The sequence below is a fragment of the Phalacrocorax carbo genome, chromosome 2, assembly GCF_963921805.1.
Source record: "Phalacrocorax carbo chromosome 2, bPhaCar2.1, whole genome shotgun sequence".
Lineage (NCBI taxonomy): Eukaryota > Metazoa > Chordata > Aves > Suliformes > Phalacrocoracidae > Phalacrocorax > Phalacrocorax carbo.
In genome coordinates, this window is record NC_087514.1 from 38140304 (window position 1) to 38157526 (window position 17223).

Genomic DNA, 17223 nt, shown 5'->3' on the forward strand with positions numbered 1-17223 from the left:
CAGATTGTCATCCTGAAAGCAAATATTTTAGAATAATAGCCAAACTACATTTTGAAAGCATTTTAATAAATTGGTGTATTACCTGATGCACTTCAGGTGTGGCAAGGATACATAGAAAAGTAACCAAGAACAGCATGTGAAATAAAGCAGTGGGTTTTGTTCCAATTTCATTCTCATGATATTAAAATATATCTTGCCCTCCAAGAGTCAGTTACTTAACCTCACGACAGCTCACTTTACCTTTGAAGTCACCTCTGAACATACAGTAGAGCTTCTATTGAATAGATGCCTGTAAAGTTAAAGTTGCATTTATTACAAGACTGAAGATTTGCAGAAAAGGTTTCAGGTCTTGACTGGAGTAAATGGAAAGTGTTTTCAACCACAGATGTACAACATCTCATGCTGAACACACATCTGTGTATATGCACACACGCAAATTCACCTCTGCGTAGATTCACGAGAAATTAATTTGAGATTTTAAGCAGGGTATGTTATTGGGGGATGGGCAGTTTAAGGGAGAGAATGCCGGTAACCAAACAGAAGGGAATAATCCTGCCCTGGACCAGTCTTTTCCATCTCCAGACCTTTATCACACAACTCATATCAGATTTGGTGCCAATATGGAGAGGAAACAAAGGAAAACACTTATCTGCCTTTCAGCCATAGAAAACAAAGTGCGTGTAGTTTAATACAGTCCTTTTTCAAAAAGCTCCCTGTGCCTCTGAAACATTAACAGGGATTTACAGTAGTTCTCACACATGTTCAAATGTCAGCTGGTTTTATTTGTCTACAGCCTACTTGTTCTTTTTGCTCTCAGAGAGGCTGAGAATCAGTTGGTTCTGAAGCACTTCTTGCTCCTTTTTATGAAAGTCACATAAAAGTATCAAAGGGGCTATCAATTTATTCCATATTGGCATTATATTTTTCCTGACTTCAACAAGTACTCCATGTGTTTTCTATAAACTGCAATTATTTGCAACAAAATTCTCCCCATTTTCCTTGCTATTTCCAGTGCTCCGGTGATTTATGCAGATCTTTCATCCTCACCAATGCAGAGAAAAGACACTTAACCCCCCATTTTGAAGAAAATGCTGAGGCTTGGTTTTATTTTATTATAGCAGCCTCTCTTCCCCTTCCCACTACCCAGGCCCAAGATTTTTGGCAACACTGGTAACTTGAAATCCCACTTTCTCCTCCCTTCGTGGTTCCTACTGGACTCTCCACCGCTTAGGTTTTATGCAAGCGTATCTCTGCCCTCACATCAGACTCAAATCTTTTGCCCAACCGGGAAAATCACGCCGATAATCCCCCCCACCCCCGCCGCCCCGGTGCCACTCACTGCGCGGTAACCGGCCCTTGGCCGGCAGCACCTGCAGGCGAAGCCCACGGAGCCGCCGCACCCCCCTCCCCGCGGACCCCACGGAGCCTCCGTGCCCGCGGGGGGCTACTCGCCGCCGCCCTGCCCCGGGACGGGGATGGGGGGGCCGGGGGCCGGCAAGGGCCGGGCGGTGAGGCCGCGCACCCCCCCGCCCTCCCTCCCCTCCAGCCAGGCGCGCGGGCGGGCGCCTCCCCGCCCCGTCCCGCCGCCGTCCCCGTGCCCAGGGGCGGCGGGGCTGAGAGCGGCGTCCTCCCCCCCCACCCCCCCGACTTTTCTCCCCTCAGCCGCCGGCGCCCAGCAACACCTCCAACCGCCCGGCTCCTCCCGGCCCCCGCCTCCGCGCCGGCTTTGTGTGTGCGCGGCCGCCGCCACCCAGGGCGGTGGCGGTGACTGTGGTGGCTGTGGCGGCGGCGGCGTTGCGGCCCCGCACCATGCCGCTGCCCGGCGGGCGCCCCGCCGCGCTCCTGCCCCTTTGTCTGCTCTGCCTCCAGGCTGCGCTGCCGCTCCGCGGCCACGGCGGCCGCTACGCCGGGTAAGTCCGCCCGCCGGCCGGGGGGGGCAGCGCGGGGGCGGCGGCAGCCCCGCAGCCCCGCGCCCGCCGCCGACCTTCCCCGGCGCCGCTAGCGGGAACCGGCCCGGGGGCGCGCGCTCGGGCTGCTCCTGCCGCTGCTGGGCGGTTTGTTTGCCTGTTGCCGTTCAGCTGTAGCACGCGTGCTCCGGCGCTTTCGTGGGGTAGATGCTGCAAGTCTCTGCTAGCAATGGGGAGGGTGCTGCCGTGGTGGGGCGGGGGGGAAGTTTTACTGTCCTTGCAGAAAGAAAAGCGGTGGTTATATAAGGGGTGGAAAGTTTGAGAGGCTTCGCCGTGCTCTGAAATGAATGAAGGTTTGTATCTTCCTTTAGGGGACAATTTTAATGGAACTTAAAATTGTTTTTGAAGTCGAGCAGTGTGCAGCCCTACTGAATGCATAAAATGCTTAATCGGGAACTCGGTTAACCTTACTGTAAGCAAGTAAAGACTTTTACATGTAGTTCGAACGACTTTTGTTTTGGTGGGTTTTTTCCCAATTTGAAGTTTAAATTTGTTGTAGCAAGAGATTGAACTAAGTAGTAGTAGTAAAGGCGAACTGTGGTGTCATCGCTAGGCTTTGCCTCCAAAGTGTGTGTTCTTTCTGCCTGATTTAGAGACTTTCTTTTTAGCAAGTATTTAACAAGATAGGTAGATTTATGATGCAAATGAAAAGACAGCCAAACAGAGAGAAGCATTAGAAACCAGTGGCATCTTTTCACATGTAATATAAAATTAATTCAAACTGACCAGCAAATTCCTCAGGATAAGCACAGCTCCCTGTGGAAGTAGGACCCATATTATTCTTTTTATTTTATTAACGTAGCCAAGCCAGCCAGGCATGTAAATTCCACTACTAACATGAACTTTAAAAACCAAAAACATTCCCTGAGCTTCAAGGATTTGGTAACACGATATGAAGCCATTCACCCCTGGGTCACTATTAGTGATAGAACGTAGTTATGCAATTGACAGCTGTTTCACCATCCCTGCTCGGTTCCTCACGTCCCAGTATCTATCTGCACTGTGAAACCCAACCAGCCACCCCAGTCAGGAGCCCTCCTGTTCTTTGAAGCCGCAGTCCTGTCTGAAGTTTTGTGCAGCAGCACTGGATACCATTGCACAGTCGGGGTTTCAGTAAGACCCAATTTTTTTAAACTCAGGATTGTATTCAATTTGTTTGCAGATGACATTGAGATGAATAACATGTTCCCAGTGCTGGTACATAACTTTTTCTTAATAGTAGATACGTGAGCTATCTATTGATCAATGTATGAGATACCCAAATACACATTTTAATATCCTCTAGGTTTAAGTGAGATTGTTAATCTATAATCAAGTTGGTTAAAATAGAAAAAAATTACATACAGATTCAAGTATTGTACCTCTGCTCAGTTACGTGATTCACCAATTTTGTTAAAGTTTTAAAAATAATTTTCTTGTTTAAGCATTTTATGTGACCTGGGTGACGTGTGAAGAACCCACCCAAACTCTCCCTGTTGATCCCTGTCCTAGAAGTTTTTGCATAGTCTGGCCCAGAAAAATGAGACTTCTCATCAGCTTCCAAAATTTGGGCAAACACAACAAAAATCACTACTCAGAAAAAAAAAAAAAAAAAGGCTGAAAGTTCATTATAAAAACTCTTGATCAATAGGCGATTGTAGTAGGGGGCCAAGACACATTTACAAGCCTTGCTGAAAATGTGGCCACATTTGTAACAGAAGCCAGAATGCGCACCACATGTGTAACACAAACTGGAAAAATAACCTGGTATTTTTCCCACTCTACTAATCTTTTCCATTTCTACTATCCGGGCATTATTTGCGTCAATAAAAGATGAGGGAAAATTAGCTTGAAGCAGGATGAAGTTTTCTTCAGAGTTACGACTATAACTTGTCCTTCTGAGACATCTGTCGTCAGCCCAGTGTCCTGGGCAGGATCATCTAATTTCTTCTGTGTGTGCAATTGATGAGAAACAGTTGAGCAGGTATTGCCATCCCTACTGAACCTGGTCATCACCCAACGGGAAAAATTTTGTGGTAGGTTTTTGTTTGAGAAACGCAATCGGGTGGTGAATATAGTTTTCTAATGGTCATTATTAAAAGGCATGTCCCAGCCACCTGACTTCATTTTGTGCTGAGAAATTGTGCATCGATCCTAGTAATTTCTATCATGTCAGAAGGTGTACCGTATAGGGGAAAGGCATAAATATAATTAGGGCAAAAGGATGAGAGAAAAAAAGAACAAAAAAAGCAATGGAAGACATTTCTCATAAACACGGGCCAGCACTAGGGGGCATAGAGCAATTGTACCTCTTTAGCTGAGGACTCTGACCTAAGACAATTAGTTGGTATTGCACACGTTTCTCCAAACTAACTTCCCCAAACTTTTCAGAGCAAGCCAGGTATGCCAGATGGACACATCTTTAAGCAAATGCATTCCAGATACCTTTGGGAAGTCAACAAATAGTTGGGAAGTCTCAGCAAAGGTGCAGCAGTTCTCATGCCCAATGAGTTCTTGCAAAGACTGAGGAACAGCTGTATTTGCCTCCTGCTGCCTCACACACCATGCAGGAGTTCAACCTGCCTCTGTGCTCTTGTGCCTGTGACAACTCAAGAGGAGGCTTCACCTCTAAAAGACACTGCTAATGAGCTACCCCACAGCAAACTCAAAACTGCTCTCACACACACGTTTTCCTTCTCCCATTAGCATGCTCTGTCCAAAGATTCCAGGGGACATAGGCAAGGGAGGGGGGACACATCAGGGTTTGGGCAGAGTAGATATGGTATATTCAAGAGGATTTTCCAGGAGGCCATTACCAGAGGTTCAAACAGGCAACAAGGATAACCAAATGAATGGAATGGTTTGAGTTCCTGAGATAACCATGTAAGCGAGGACTCTTTGGTCTCTAATTGAAACAATTTAGGGCCTAACGGATATCTACAAGCTTTGAATGACATGGAGGTGGTGGATAGAGAGCAGTTGTTCACTGTTTCTTCCAGTTATAAGAAGTAGGAGGCATAAAACAAATATAGTAGGAACCAGGTTAAAAAGAAACTTCTTCACCCCACAGGTGTGAGACCTGTGGCAATTCTTGCTGAAGGATGTGAAATGTTTACAAGGATTCAAGGTGACTTGACAAGTCCATGGAAAGTCTAGCTACTAGGTATACTACCAAAATGACATCCAGCCCAGGAGACCACTGTGTTGAAAGTAACTGTAGGGTGGGAGAGTGCTTAGTGGTAATATCACACTCTTTTGCCTCGTAGCTACTCTTCCTTGGGTAGTTGTCTTTTGACAGTTTTCCAGAGTAGGGACTTTCCAGAGCAGATGGAATTTTTGTTGGTTTTTTTGACCAAATGCAGCAATCATCCTACTTTTAGGGATCCTATGAAGAAGTAGATGGCTTCTTATTAGTAGGTCAAGATTTCTTCAGACAAAAAGCACGTCTCTCATTTGTTCTTTAAAAATGACTACTAAGATCTTTTTACTCCAGCTCATCTACCTCCACCTCTACATGGCAGTCGGGCATGTTCCCTCCATTTTCTACCCCACTTCCCGTTCTTCCAAAGCCATTTCAGAAGTGTGCCTCATTTCATCACCGCTCTCACCTCAAATAACTAAATGCAGGCAAAGGCTGAAAAAAACTGGCCCATTTTTCTCTAAGGTTTTTGCAGGAGGATTTGGAGTATTTTTAAATATTGGATCGAGGTATTAACTCCTCCAAGGTGTTATTCTTCCATGGGTTGCAGTGCTGCAGATAATTGTCATTTCTCTTGGTCAGGTGAAGGCTATGGAACATGCTTACATTACTGTGTAAGAACTGCGTAAAATAATCTGGGAGTGATGTTGAGGTGGGTAATAAGGAAACTGAACACAGTAAAGAAATGTTCTATAATCCAAGATATAATATGCTGCAGCTACTGGAACATCACATCCTGAAAATTGCATAAACCAACTGTTCATGTAGGTAAGTGCAGATGTCAAATCTGAGAGCATTCAGCAAATGTCAAGTATTTTAATGCCCATTAATATCCCTACATACCATAGCTGAGTGCCTCTGATCCCACAATACCTTACACACAATAGCTGGCAATTGTTCTGTCTCATGGAAAAAACACATGGGAGTGTGACGAAAAGAAGTTGCTGAGGGAATTGAGAAGTGGAAAGGAACTCCTGTGCTACTCCCCTCTGCAGACTTTTTCCAAATATTTTAATCAGGGACTAAAAGATCTGCTTTGCTGTGTAAAAAAACATTTTCTCTGCTGCTCAGCTCTACTTCCCCACCCCCAAGTCAAAGTAAAATGTCATACTCACAACTGGAAAAAAAAAAAAGCATTTGGAAAGCACACCACCAGCATTAGATGGAAGTTAATCATGTTCATTCAGATGAAAACCACACTTGCTGCTTCTCTGGATGGTGTCAGGGAGCTTCTAAAAGGTGAAAAGCTGGGAGCTGTCTAGCACAAACAATTTTAAGTATCCTCTTGTCAAATAACCAATAATTCTGTAACAAAGCACCACTGATTCCTAAAAAAAGCGCATGTCAGTGAAATCCACAACTCTGGGACTTCTATACCCATGCTTGTCCCAACACTGCAACTCTAGTTTCGTGCTTTCTCATCACACAATATTTCCCCTGCACAATACCATTTATGTTCTCCTAGAGAAAAAAAATTACTGCCAAGTTTTGATTCTTTTTCTTCTCTAAGTCCAGGCACAATAAATTTACCTTTTAAAGCCTCTCTGCCCTCCTCATTATAAATGAGAAATATGAAGTGTTTCAGTTGCTTTCTGTCCCTTTTTTTTTTTTTTAAATAATTGGAACAACAGTGCACATCCACATTACCCAGGTGAAATGAATGCCAGGCAAAGAGGCTCCCAGTTCATTACAGCTGTGTCTAAACTAATTTCCAGGTTCATGTCACCATGTGAGCCTGGTCCCATACTTGTTCAAATTGGGACCCCATTGAGTGGGGTTGTGATTCCTGTCTGGCCTCTGCAGGTGGAAAAGAGAGGCAGAAATCATAGGGGTGTAAGGGAAGGCATAAAAAATCAGGACATGGACAAAGCTTGCACCCATACTTGGGAGATCTGAACCTTTCCTAGGTTTCCTACATCAGGTGCAACCTATGGTCTTCTAGGAAGAATGGTTCTTTGGGAAAAGTAAAACCAACTTCTGTAAACATTTACGCTTTACTCATTTTTAAAAGTATATATGTTAGAAGTGTGTATGTAGTATATTACTAAAGAAAATTCATGTTCAGGCTTGGTTTTTAGTCCACTAATTATTTTCTGCAAAAAACAGGATACAATTAACGTGTACTTAGACAAAGATACTTGTAAAAAAAGGGAGTTCACCTATTAAATCTATCTAGATGCTCAGTGTAAAACATCCACTTTGAATCCACCAGCATCACTGTCTCATGGAAATAAGCAGACAAAGAAAAACATCTTTTCCTGGAGCTTCTGGTACTAGTTGCAGTTATCTCCAAAGCTCCCACTTCTACATATACCCACTTCCAGCTTCTGCTGCTATGAATTCACTCTCCCAGAGTCACTCATAGGCTTCGTAAAATGAAGTTCTCAACTCTGAATGTTTTGTACAGGACTTTAACAAGCACTCACATGGGACAGATACTATATAAATTACGTAAATACTAATTTTTTTATTAAAAAATTTGGATTCTAAAATGTGTGAGCAATTCACATGAAAGACAGTGAAACGTACTTGTAGTCCAGAAGGAAAATCACAGTTCTGAAAGAAGATAATGTGAAAAAGGTAGGCTAAAAATCTGCTTTTCTTGACTACATTTATAATAATTTGGAAGGAACTCTAGTTTCATACACTCCCTAGGACTGTATCCCACACTGCACAATAAACAGGATCTGAAGGTCTCCTGAAATTCTAGTATCTGTAAAAATGTCGTCCATATGTCTGAAACAGCCGTACGTGGTCAAAATGCCGTAGGAAACCTTTATTGCTCTATACAGTTGAAGGTGAATGGCCACCATTAATCATTTCTCGCTATCTCCAGGAGGTAAACTCTGTCATCTCTGTTTTCCAGAACTGTCCTTCACTTATCTTTTCTCCTTAATTTTACCTCTGAATACATAACAGAAATTGTACTCCCTCTTCTGTTGGAGAACACAGTATTTAACAGTGCACAGTGTGCATAATGTTCAGACAAAAGTCAAGAAAGGAACAGATACGTTGATCATATATTGGGGCATCTGTTCAGCAGTCCTGTAAGCAAAACCTGCTGTGAGTACGCATATAGCAGTAAAAACTGAAAACAGGCAGTGTAGTTCACCATTCAGTATTTTTACTCTTCAAGCAGTATGACTTGTTTTGCTCCCAGCTAGGAGATAAGGAGAATTTTCCAGCAGTTTGACCCTCTACACACAAAAACCCCCAGCATTGTTACTGTCCCCTGCCCACCCAGCTTACATATTTATGCTATCAGTATTATTTTTCACGCAGAAAACAACTTTCAGCAAATCCTGTACTCTCCATTCTTTTTACAGTGATAAGCAGGTTTGATTGCAAAATGAGAACCAATAATTGCGATTATACATTAGACCTCTCTCTGAAAACCCTGCTGCAGGCAAAACTCCTTGCGGAACTTTACAGGACTTTTGCTGGTCTCAGATTTGCAGGAACAGACCTACAGTCAGCAAACTTCTGGAGACAATTAAGCCCAATCCCAATTTTTTCCAGTCAATTTTGGTTGTGATTTAAAGGCTTTGTTCACACGGAGGAGTACAAAGATGTGGTTCTCATCTGATAGGGGTGTTACAGCAAAACGTGCGTGGATTTTAAGGGTGCTACTAATTTACACCTCAGTATGTCAGATCAAAATCAGACCTTAAACAGGCACTGTAAGGAAAGGATCTGCAAAGAAAACTCTAAAACTGCTTTTTTGTGCAAGATACCTGAGGGTAGGTGAGCCAAAGTATTCTGAATTTAAAAGATATTCAGACCAACAAATGATGGGGGCAATATATTCAATTTTTTTTTTAACACTTTGCACCTTCGGAGCTTGCCAAATGAGGAGGAAGGCCAAGGACCTCACTGCTTTCTTGTGAAACTGAAAGCCAGCCATTGCACGTCACCCAGGAGGAGCAAGGACGCCTGGTCTTTGGGGTGGGTGCTGACACAGGCTGGCACACAGCAGCAGGCAGGGAACACAAACCCATTCCTTCTGCCTGTGTCTGCTCTGTGCTGGCTGAATGCTCTAGAGAGCAAGGTTCTGCCAAGCCCCCTCTTCCTCTGGGGAACGATGAGACTTGCAAGTGTACTTATTTAAAGAGAAGCCACACCATAAAGTTATCAAGCAAAGCAGTACACGGAACGGCACTTGCTAAGGAGAAGATATTCTAGACAGCTTAAATACAGCCATGAAAAAAACAGAAGTATCATATCAAATCAAACCATTTTTTCTTTTGTTTATATTCTGCAGCTCAGTTAAGGCCTCTGTACAGGGGAGGCTACCAAAGCAGGACCTTGAAAATGAGTTTGTAGGGTGTTTGTTACAGTAAGGTTATTCTAAGAAAAACTTACTGTTTCTTATATTATATTTCAGATACCTTCAGGAGAGTAATGATACAGTTTGCAGCACCTCATGGTTGTCTCAGAGAGAGAAGAGGCTCTTTTTATTTTTAATTTAGATTTTTGTGTTGCATTTGGATAATAACTCATGCTTACAGTATCCTACAGGTTTGAAAGCCTCAGGTAAGCAGCATAAAAGGTGGTACACCTTAAATACAAGACAACATAGGAGCTTGTTAAGCCAGAAGACTTTTTTTTTTTTTTTGAGGGACAGGTAGCATACATGATAAAACTACAGTCTGTAGGTGGATTTTAAATGTGGATGTTTTGGCCATTTTAATATTTTTTTCTCCCAAACCACTGCAGGTGTTAACTCAGTTGAAATAAATGAATGGATTAATGCACTGAAGTCAGGCATTGAATAAATATGGGATAGGACCCTGAAAGAAAGTCAAGCCTCAAGGACAGATGTGAGAAATTACTTTAGCAGGCCTGACGAAAAACTGGTGCAGTCTTTTGATTTACTCCACTGTACTCCTACCAAGATTACCGCCAGATGCTACTCTCCGGCTGCAGTGCAGTAATACAGCCAAACCCTGCTAACCCCCACTAATGGCCAGCTGCAGCCAGGGCAGGCAGTTGTGCTCCCGCTGGTCCAGGTGTGCAGCTGCTGCTCAGGGACTGGCACTCCTCTGCCTACAGTGAGCCAATTCCAGGAGCAAAGAGAGCAAATAAGCACTTTTTTCCTCTTTTTTTTTTTTTTTTCCTGGAGTAACGTTCCGCTTGTCAGGCTGTGATCTGGCTGCTGCAGAGCCTCTGGGGTGTTCGTGTTGGCACAAGGAAGGGGCAGGAGTGGCTGGTTTTTTGGTACCTGCCTGCATACCTCAAGCTTCTCAGTGTCCCTCTACACATATGCACTGGAGACAGTTGTCTGAGACCAGTTAATTGCAGGGATGATCTCCAAGGAGCACCATGGTTTTACCTCGGCAGAATTTGGCTTCCTGATCAGTCCTGGCTGCCAGATTCCTCTCCAGACCGATGTCAATGGAACAGTCCCAAATGAGTGTTTCAGGCTCATTCAGAGAGAATAGTGGGATGCTTATTTTCAAATAAGCAGCTTCCTTGAAGTGCAAAACCAGAGAAAAAGTTAACCTTGGTACTAGCCATCATCACACATGGGTTTTTGAATCAAAGGGACTTCATCATGCCTAATGTCCGAAGAAGCTGTAAGTCCTTCTTTATGTAACAGACCAGACTGATGTGATAGAGTCTACAGAAAAATAACCTCTATATTTATTAAATAGTTTGGTGTTAAGCAGGCAATAGCTGTATTTGTCAAGGAAACAGGGAAGACATTTAAATAAGGACATTATATTAAGACCTCCGCCTTTTTTGTCACAGTGCAGTTTCAACAGGGAAATAAACCTTGGGTTCACTTGAACTATACCGGACAGGCAGCCAAGAACATCCTCTGCCTAAAATTTATACCAAATAACAAGAGTCACCATGTAAGGACACTGCCAAGTCTGGACTAGTAAGCTGTGTCTCAGCAGAATGAGCTTGTGTCTTTGCCATCAGTACACAGTGAAAACATACCCTGTGGCACAAAGACAGCACATCGTGTCTTTATCCTACTCCTTTATCAACAGGCAGGTTCCCTGATCCATCTGCCTGTGGTAGTGACAATGCTAAAAATATATATGGAGATCATTAATAGAACATGAAGTCTAAGTAATTTGCTTTCTTTGTGAAAAATTAAATAATTTCACCTTCAGTCTGTTCAACTGAGGTTCTTTTGTTTTGCTTTTACCAAAAGTAGCTGTCTTAGTTTTGAATCAGTCTTAAAATCGTGACCTATTCAAAAAAGCTTCAGAGGAAAACAAAGCACTGGAATATAAAAGGTAAAAGCCTTTATATTCACTATCCAACAGCAAAAAAAATAATTTTGTCTTTCTGAGGCCTAGCCTAGACTTGTAACTGCACTGAAATATGTAATTATGCAGGTTTTGATCCCTACTGCAAGAGTTGTTTCTGTTCAACATTAAGTCATCCTGAGGGAGAGTGGTGGTTCTCCCTCTGAAGCAGCTGCAAGGAGCAGGAAGCACAGGAAATCAGGGCTCCTCTGCTGAGCAGAAGGGCAACCACGTCTTGTGAGGAACCCTGTCTGCTTGGCATGGGCATATTTGATGTGTCATACCTCTTAGAGGCCCCAGGCAAAGAAACATCACCTGGTCAACATCATCATCCTTTGTCAGCCAGGCACGTGACAAAGATGATGACCTGCTCTTGCCAGATGGTTCTGGGCCAATATGGGGACAGAAACGTGGGTATTTCAGGTGCAAATTTGGTGAGTGACAACTCGGGAGCTTCAGCCTTTCCTCCCCTCTATAATGTATGCTCTGTCACATGAGGTAGGTAGGTCTTTCAGGGCCTTGCATCTAGCCTCACCTGCCAAAAATGTCTATAAAACTAGGAAATAGGTGTCCAGTGAGTTCAAGTGATTTGCAATTCAGGAGCAGGTTAGCAGATGTCACAGACCTGGAGACTTTAGGACCATCAGTGTCTCACCCTAGCATCCAGGCCCTCTGTGCATGCTTAGTCCTTAGACAGTGGGCGGCATGCAACCCACCGGTGTGTTATTTTTCCTATGTCCATCCCTCTTTTCTTGGACCTATCATCTCTTCTCCATAAGATAACTGGCATTTTTTGGCTGTATGATGAGTGACGGACAAAAAGGCACTCAAAAAGTCTGGTAGTCAGCACAGGCTGCCTCTGCCTGACCGAAGTGGAGAATGATTTGTCATGATTAGCATGTATGACCCACAAACAGATGGGAAAACAGTACAAAACTGTAGAAAGATTAATTAGCTTAAGCCTCTGGGAGATGATGGAAAAGTGAAATAAGGCCAGTCTTCTACATGGTAAGGAGTCAGTATAGACTAGTGCTCAAAATTAGTTAAGCCTTACGGCTCCTTTTGATGAGGGGTGACCTCCCCAAATGCTGTAAAAGTTCCACCAAGGAATGGTGGGTGAAGGGGTCCAAGGACCAGGAAAACCTGATCTTTTGCTTCTGCTGAATGAAACTGGGAGTGAGGAGAAAACCTGCAGATTTTACCTTGTCAGACTAGATCAGTCCTACCAATTTGCAGACAGCTAGACAGTGCCGTGAAACAGTTCCAGGTACAGAATTATAGAGAACAAGGGATCTGCACTGTACTCTGTGAAATCTGATCTTTCTGCATTGTTTTTCTTTAATCCAGCATCCATTATCTCTGCTGAAAAAACACACGTGAGCTTTTATGTATGGCAACTGCACTGGGGGTGGTCTGTGAATTAGAAGGCATTTGCTCACAGAGCCTGCAGCAAGTCACGCTGACTGCAGGCTGCACGGTTCTACTGGAAAAAAAGAAGCAAACAGGAGACAAAAAGCATTCTCCTGGATGGTTAAAGAGGTCAGGTCCGTGAAAACTGGGAGGTGTAAGGAAAGAGGTTTCTAATATTCATATGTATTTACTGTGAAGTGACATTAACTGAGGGAAGTGAGATACAACATTTTCAAGATTTTACGGGTGATGGATCTACCAGATTTCAGTTACCTTGTTAGAGCTAATGAAATACAGTCTTAATGATGGAGTAGCTAATAGCTGGCCAATAAAAATGCTAAATAATTATTCTGTTAAAACGTATAAAATAAACAGAACAAAAAAAGGACTTTGCAGGAGGAAAATGCAGGGATCTCACTGGGAGGACCAGTTTCACAGCAGCCAATGGAAAACATAATTATTAGGGTGTATTTAGCAACCGACAGTCCCTCTGTTCCACTGCAAAATGTTACTTTTTGGGGGGAGAAAAAATAATACAAACTTCAAGCAAACAAAGAAGGAGTTTTTAAATTACTTGTTGTTTAACCTCATGAAATTTAACAAGAGCAAGTGCAAGGTCTTGCACCTGGGGAAGAGCAACCCCATGCACCAGTTCAGGCTGGGGATTGACCTGCTGGAAAGCATCTCTGCTGAGCAGGACCTGGAGTGCTGGTGGACAATAAATTGACCACAAGCCAGCATTGTGCCTTTGTGGCCAAGAAGGCCAAAAACATCCTGGGCTGCCTTAAAAGGTGTGGCCAGCAGATTGAGAGAGGTTATCCTCCCCCTCTACTCTGCCCTAGTGAGACCACATTTGGAGTATTGTGTCCAGTTTTGGGCCCCCTGGTTTAAGAAGGACAGTGAACTGCTTGAGCAAGTCCAGCGGAGAGCTACCGAGATGATCAGGGGACTGGAGCATCTCCCTTATGAGGAAAGACTGAGAGAACTGGATTTGTTCAACCTGGAGAGGAGAAGACTCGGGGGATTTCATCAATACCTATAGATATCTAAAGGGTGGGTGTCAGGACGATGGGACTAGACTCTTTCAGTGGTGACCAACAACAGGACAAGGGGCAATGGGCACAAGCTGGAACACAGGAAGTTCCACCTAAACATGAGAAAAAACTTCTTTCCTGCAAGGGTGACAGGGCAGTGGCACAGGCTGCCCAGGGAGGCTGTGGAGTCTCCTTCCCTGGAGACATTAAAACCCGCCTGGATGCGTTCCTGTGCCCCCTGCTCTGGGTGTGCCTGCTCAAGCAGGGGGGTTGGACAAGATGATCTCCAGAGGTCCCTTCCAACCCCTACCGTTCTGTGGTTCTGTGATAAAGAACTTTGCTGCTTACAAGAAAAAATAAATGGGCACATTTAAGGTAATATTTTTAAAGTTATCAGACTGCACGCAATATTTATTTTTAAACTGCATGTCTAAAAAACATCAGATATTGTACAATGAAGTAATGTCAGAAGAAGACTGGACTCTGTTTTCTTTGAGGAACAGGCAGATGCTCACTTTTAGCAGCGACGTCTTGCTGAGAAAACAAGAAAGTTTGTTTTCAGTGCAAGGACACCAAACACACTTCACTGCATTCAAGACTTGTGTCCCCATTGCCTGTGGGGTTCTGTTGTTTTAAGCTTAATTATTACTCCTGTGAAACAGGGAAGGGGAAGTTTACAATTACAGTTTATGGTGGAAGAAGTAAGAGTTGTCTTACTTTATGGTAGGGATTAACCGAAGGAAACATTGCCTGTTGGATAAGCACTGCAGCCAAAGCTGAGAGGCCTTTACTGTTTTGGCCACACATTGTCTTGATGTATGGCTTAGGTCACTCCACTCTCTATTTTACAAAAGAAAAACGGAAGTACAACAAAAAGATATATTTTTCATTTGAGATGGAAAAAACAAAATTCTGATACAAATGCAAAGTATCACCTCATATGTTGTGCTGCTTCTTGCATAATATAAGTTTTTGGCAGCTTTTTCGTAGCCATGTAGCATGCCAACTCCATTTTCCATGAAACTTTATGTAGGGATAGCTGGGCACAAAAAGAGTATAACAAGAAAGAAGCTGCAGAAATATGGAGATGACAATTTAATGGTTTTGTACAGCTCTAAATTTGTGTGTTATTAATTCACATAATACACCAAGTGTAGCTCAGGATGCACATATTTTGCACATCACAACTTTATAGACTGAAATAATTGCAAATAGGGATTAGTTCACTTCACAAATTTATCTCTGTACAATGTAAAAAAGACAGTTTGAACTGTAAGTGTATATTCATATAAAGCAGAGAATGTGATTTTAGCTGGATTTTTAAAAATTGCCTAACAATAAAAATAATCACAGCTGTGTGTCTGGGTTCTGATTTTAGTGTTTAGTGGACATGTACTGTTGCTGCTAGCTTCCCCTTCAGTTTATAGTTTTGCTAAATCCCATTCCTTCAGGCATATCGAAGTGGCTGTCCTCTTCTAGAACAAAATATAGAGCAAGGCTGAGGTTCAATATTGATCTCAGGTTGCAAAATTTGTGCACTCAAGATGGCATAAGACAATACAAGGATTATATATTTCTTCATGTAAAATTTCATCTCACTCTTCTAGTCTATTTCAGTCAAACTGAGCTATATCCTATTTATCTACCAAAAACTCAGCAAAATTAAATAGACCAACCAAATCTTTCCCTTCCCTCACTCTAGCATTTCACTTATAAATGGGGAGCAAGTATATTAGAGGCTCTATTTGATAAAATCACTGGGTGCTACAGCAGCAGAAGCATATTTTTAGTGAAAATGCTGCTTGGGGGACATAACTTGGCAAGCAATATCGCCCTGATGGAAATAGCATTTGGCATCAAAAGTTCTTTCACAGAAGGCTGATGTACATAGTTTCTCAGCTGTCGTTTTCAAAGGACCTTTCCCTTTGCTGGCTGTGCAGGTGCTGAGCTGAGATTACAGCCTGCTGTGTGAAAAACCTGCTTTTTTTCCTCGTACCTGCCTCTCAGTTCTCACCCCCTTCTACTTCATTGTCCTCAGGTCTCATCATAAACAGCCTGCAGAACTGTTCTGGGTAGGGACTGGCATTTTACCACCTGCTGGATCAGCAGATAACTCCAGGTCTTTGTTGTCTTGAGTCTGCAGTATAATCAAGTAATAGTAGTTTCGGCTCTAACACAGGTCTTTTGGACAGTGGATCCAGCCAGTATGACAAATAACAGTCTTACACTGGTGAGAATAAGCTTAACAATGTTTTATTAATATGGATGCTTTCAATTTAGGGATTTGTATTCAGCTGGACAGAAGGCAACAAATGCTGATGAGGTGATTTGTTTAAGGGGCTAGCAGCTCTCTTCAGCATTTTGTCAATTTTCCTGAATTGTAATAGCAGGAAAGGGCCTAAACTGGGTTTATGAAATAAACTGATAGTTTCCATCAAGTATTAACAGACAAAGCTCCATTTCTTAACATGTTGATGTAAGCTTGAGAACTGATACCTGAGTGCAAGGCTCTACCAACACCCTCTGAACCCAGTATCTTCTTCTCCTGGATCCCTCTGGATTTTCTTGGTTTATTTGCATGGTCTTAGTAGTTTCCTAGAGGTGAGAGTTGGAAATTGTGATCAGTTAAGACACAGTAAGCAGGAGGTCATAAACAATAGCTCTAAAAGACATTATCTAACCTGTTCGTTTCAGCCCAAAGTAACTCACATCCTGGATGAAGTTGATGATAGCAACGTCTTTTTTTCACTAAAAACTAAGTGTTTTCTTATACATTCACACAACTATGCGTATCGACATTTCTGAAATGGGAAAGGTGTCCATTATACCTCCAAACCTGTTAAGTCAAAGCAACACACACAAAGGTAATTGTCTTTCATACAGAAAGTATGAATAGCATGATGTCACTCAGTAAGGTAGACTAAACAATCTGTCTTTTTTAGATAAAAACTATAAAACCTTTAGAAACATTTACTGTATCGGGTATCTGATGAAAATTGCAGTAATAAATCTGAGATGTTTTAGAAACCATATTCCCAGGACAATTACAGAACGCCCTAGGCATTTGCTGTCTGCCTGCTGTTAGGCAGAACATGTTTGCACCACATTTCATAAATTCAGCTTTTGCAGCATGGATTGTTTTCTTCTAAGAGCACAGCATTGAATTGTCTAAACAAAATGAGTGACATAAAATCTCAAACGCAGAGTTTGGTATTTCAGCAACAAAGACATAATACTTAAAGAAGATCTCTGCATTTGTGGTTTTTCTTGGTTTAGCAAACTAGATGTCAGACTGATGTTTAACAACCAGTGCGGTAAACGCTTTTTAACAATCAAGAAATAAACAAATGTAAAGGCATGTCTCATGAAAT

General features: G+C 42.7%; 1 protein-coding gene across 3 annotated transcripts in view; it reads left to right on the forward strand.

Annotated features, from left to right (window-relative positions):
• The first annotated feature begins 1574 nt into the window (after positions 1-1574).
• CPA6 (carboxypeptidase A6) overlaps positions 1575-17223 on the forward strand; it is an 85215-nt gene continuing 69566 nt past the window's right edge. Inside the window, exon 1 of one of the 3 annotated variants that reach the window (XM_064442584.1) lies at positions 1575-1910. In XM_064442584.1, coding sequence (XP_064298654.1) covers positions 1810-1910 — 101 coding nt within the window. In that variant the 5' untranslated portion in view covers positions 1575-1809. The remainder of the gene's footprint in view (positions 1911-17223) is intronic. The other 2 variants (XM_064442583.1, XM_064442585.1) reach the window with 2 other exon arrangements.